The sequence below is a fragment of the Vicia villosa genome, linkage group LG5, assembly GCF_029867415.1.
Source record: "Vicia villosa cultivar HV-30 ecotype Madison, WI linkage group LG5, Vvil1.0, whole genome shotgun sequence".
In the NCBI taxonomy this organism is placed as follows: domain Eukaryota; kingdom Viridiplantae; phylum Streptophyta; class Magnoliopsida; order Fabales; family Fabaceae; genus Vicia; species Vicia villosa.
In genome coordinates, this window is record NC_081184.1 from 153,487,700 (window position 1) to 153,491,585 (window position 3,886).

Below are 3,886 nucleotides of genomic sequence, written 5' to 3' on the forward strand. Positions count from 1 at the left end.
ATGGCATGGAATAAGGTAAATTAAAGAGTAACATTCATTCAATCTTGGAAATATAAAGTAGAATACCAGAAAAGTTATTATGTACATGTTCTAAAGAAGTATGCTAGTAAAGAGAAACAATAAGAACAAGTGTAGACAATAGAAAGTGCTATATGAGATAATTTTCAGACATGTAATAGCATAAGAGAATTAAGGAATAAGCTAATCTTACTGAGAGCAGTCATTGTAACACTTCTCTGCTTGTTTAAAATCTTGAGCATAAAGGGAGACAATAATTGCACTTAGGTATGCCTGCATGTGAACATCTATGAGTGGAAAACAAAACATTTCATCTACTTGAAGTTTTGGAATAAATGATGCAGCAGCTTTTCGCTAATTGAAGAAATGTCAGCTTTTTACAAATTTAAATTATAGTAATACATAAATTACCATCAGGGTCGTCTATGAGGGCGTGCAAGGCAAGCTATAGAATCTAAAATTTGCCACAGTTAAATTGTAGCTAAATAGGACCTTTGAATATATTTGTCATGGTTAAACTGGGGTAAATAGGGCCTCTAATTTTTTTGTCATGGTTGAATCGTGACTAACCTAAACACGGCCTTTAAAAACTTGAGACAACTCTGATCACCATACATCATAGGAATCCATTATATTGTCCAGTGTTTGTGTCGGAGTCTATGGCATATTTCTCCATAACATGGAAAATAGACCATTGAAGGATTTTTTACTTTAAGGGTTGATTAGAATAAAGAATGAAAATGAAAATAACTTCAAACCTTCGTCTGAGTATTAGTAGCATTACACTTGTCAGCTGCTAAGCCTAATCTCAGCAGGAAAGATGCAGCATCTGTAAACCTATGTATTAAGAAAAGTTTAAACCTATCATAAAATCAACGGAGAAGCATGAATAGACATTTTTCATATTCTACATTCCATGTAAATGTACATTGTCCATATTTTTTTCAGGACTTACTTCTCATGTTTTATGTAAACATTAGCAGCATCACGATATAGATCAAAGGCCATTTGTTCTACTCCGGCCTCTTCAAGTATTTCACAAGCATCGGTGTATAACTTAATAGCTTCTTCAGGCAAGGAATCTTCCAAAGCACTGCATAGGGAGAGGGAAAGGTATTGTGAGAGATCAAAAAATTACATTACTGAATTCCTAATGGATGATATCATGTGTTAGTATCCAGCATATACAATCATTATTTTTGGTTTAATGCAGCATCTGCTAGTGCCAGTAGCATTATCTTTATCAAAAGATAAAGAATGCAGAGAATATCACAATGTAGTAAAATAATAAGCACTAGGAGGCTTATGGATGATTTATAATTCTTCACTAGTGACCAAATATTCAATTCTACTAGTGATTTACAGAAATAAAATGTTTTTTTTATAATAGCAAAGTGCATCACAGAATCTAAGGGGAAAAAATAATGCAGCTATTCAGTCCAATCTCTATGCATATATGAAATGTAAAACACTTGAAACAGCCAGGCCCAGGAGTAAGATCCTATAACTATTCTGGACCAAATTAAGGGGACATGGAAACCATTAGGAAGAAAGCACTCCACTACATCCAAGCACTCCATAAATTGGAGCTTAATCATCTGTGTCACTAAGGTTCTGTTTAGATTGACTTAATTGAGTTTATCTATACACATAAGCATTTGCAAAAATGTTTGGAAGAGCTTATGACAGCTATTTTCAGAAAACTCTTCGGGACAACTTATGAAAATAGCTTACGGCTTATATGAAAACTATTTGACTTCATTCTGCCGACAGGTCTGTTTTTCTCATACTTTTTCGCGTGGTGAGCTAAGGTTTTATGCCCACATCCTCTAATGTGTCTGCCCCGCCCCATATTTTTCTGCAGGGGCAGGCATTATCATAAATGTTTGCAATTTTTAGGCTTTATAGGTGCAGTGTCCACAAGCCCGCCCTGCCTCTATTTTTTTCAATGCGAACTAAGATTTTAGGCATGCACCATCAACTATAACCGTCCCGTCCTGTTTTTTTTTTTTTTGCATGCTTTTGCGGGGCGGAGCTTAACGAGGCGGGGATGCGTGTTTTCCACTCCTATTATCCAAGTTGTATATCCAAATAGAGCCTAAATTCTAGTCAGTTGGTGCTTCCACGTTATGAATTTCAGATAGATGTTATGCCTATTTGGTTAAAAAGAAAAGGGAAAAAAAGAAGAAGAATGTAAATAAAATATTTACCGGGCTCCCTTTGCAAGGGCATCTGATGCAGGTTGTGATCTCCCACATTCAATGTACAATTCAGAAGCTCTTCGAAAAAAGTCTCCAACTTCAGTCCAGTTTCTTAGTTCCTTTGACATAGCCCCAGCAGATTCCATGTTCTTAGCTGCCTCCCAAGGTCTAGTTTACTTGTCAAGGACAAATAGAGACACTTTTAACCAATGTTTTAAAAATCGAACCAGACATCAAACGAATTAGAGAAAACTCCAATCACAATTCAAATGGTCTTAAGATAGCTGCCATCATGAGAAGACAACATAATATAAAACAAGGTAATGAAGGATACGAAGAAAGCATCTCGTGTCCCTTAGAAGCTTTCTCATATGCTATTTTTGCTCTCTCATAATCCTTAGCAATTTTAAGTCCATTTGCTACACATAGAAATAGTACATGTTTGTTTTGTTCTAGAACCTTCATTTTGATACAAAAGTTTTTGCTTATAGAATCAAGAATATAGAAATGAATGCATACCAGCTTGCTCATAAAGAACAGTAGCATTTCTCCAATCTGCATTCCACCTTGTGAAACTAAGCGTTGTTCTGAAACAACAACGAAATTAAGAGTAAACATTTTATTTTTTTAGAAAATACCTAAGATAATCATAAAACTAGGGCTAAATTGCATGCTAATGAATGAGGATTGGAGACTTAATCTGGCATTTCAATTATGAATTATCAATTTATGATGATTTAACTTAATGAAATTCCATATGAGAAAGGTTGAATGTAGGTCATATTGATGGTTTCCATACATACATAGATAGAGAAATGATAAAAGAAAAAGGAAAAGAGAGAGAGAAATAAAAGAAAAGAAAATGACAAGTTATCAGCATTGGTCATCAAGTTTTGAAGATCAGAAGTCGCCATGAATGATCAATCTACTTCGCTGTGAGAGGATTTCAATGATCAAAATAAATTTATCTTTTCCCTATTTTGTTTCTTTCTTTATTTTGTCATTTTAAGCTTCTAGAATGATGATGTGTCAGATTTGTTAGATTTCATTAGCAATGCTTGGTTGGCACGTAACCAACTTTCTCTATATAAGCGTTACGGTTACGGTACTATACAATGAAGACAACCGTTATTGCTCAAATCATTTCTCCTTCTTTAAAGGTTTTTTACTTGTAATTTGATTCTATTCCATCAGATAATATTTTAATTCATTGTTGTCTCTGGTTAGAGTTAGGATATTACCAGTTCCCTCCGTAATATCCAAAGATTGGTATCAATTGCTATTAGTTTGGTGACCATGGATTCCTCTCCGTCGCGCCCTCTGGACGAACTCGAAAGACGTTTCGATGAATGTTATACCCAGCTGCAGCGTACCAATTATATGGATGAGATACGTGCGTTGTTTCAAGCTCACGTAGATCAGGTATCTCTGACACCCAACAGTCGATAAGGCTCTACCGTACCGATCCTGCAATGTTATCCAAAATGTTTATGCTACCAAAATTTCCAAAGTGGAATTTTGTCACTCCGATGGAAAAATGTTTGTGATTTGCTCTACAAGTGCGACAAATTTTTCCTGCTTGATGAAACTCTGGCGCCGTCGATGGTGCGTCTCGCCTCCATTCATCTTGATGCCCTGGCTCTTCAATGGCCCCTCAATTAGATGTG

The 3,886-nt window shown here is 35.6% G+C and overlaps 1 protein-coding gene across 1 annotated transcript in view; it reads right to left on the reverse strand.

Annotated features, from left to right (window-relative positions):
- Positions 1–3,205, reverse strand: part of LOC131607839 (gamma-soluble NSF attachment protein-like) — a 4,194-nt gene extending 989 nt beyond the window's left edge. Inside the window, exons 1-7 of the mRNA XM_058879796.1 lie at positions 3,087–3,205; positions 2,739–2,806; positions 2,554–2,638; positions 2,229–2,387; positions 974–1,111; positions 777–855; positions 212–291 (exon numbers count right to left, since the gene is read on the reverse strand). Coding sequence (XP_058735779.1) covers positions 212–291; positions 777–855; positions 974–1,111; positions 2,229–2,387; positions 2,554–2,638; positions 2,739–2,806; positions 3,087–3,133 — 656 coding nt within the window. The 5' untranslated portion in view covers positions 3,134–3,205. The remainder of the gene's footprint in view (positions 1–211; positions 292–776; positions 856–973; positions 1,112–2,228; positions 2,388–2,553; positions 2,639–2,738; positions 2,807–3,086) is intronic.
- Positions 3,206–3,886: the final 681 nt, after the last annotated feature.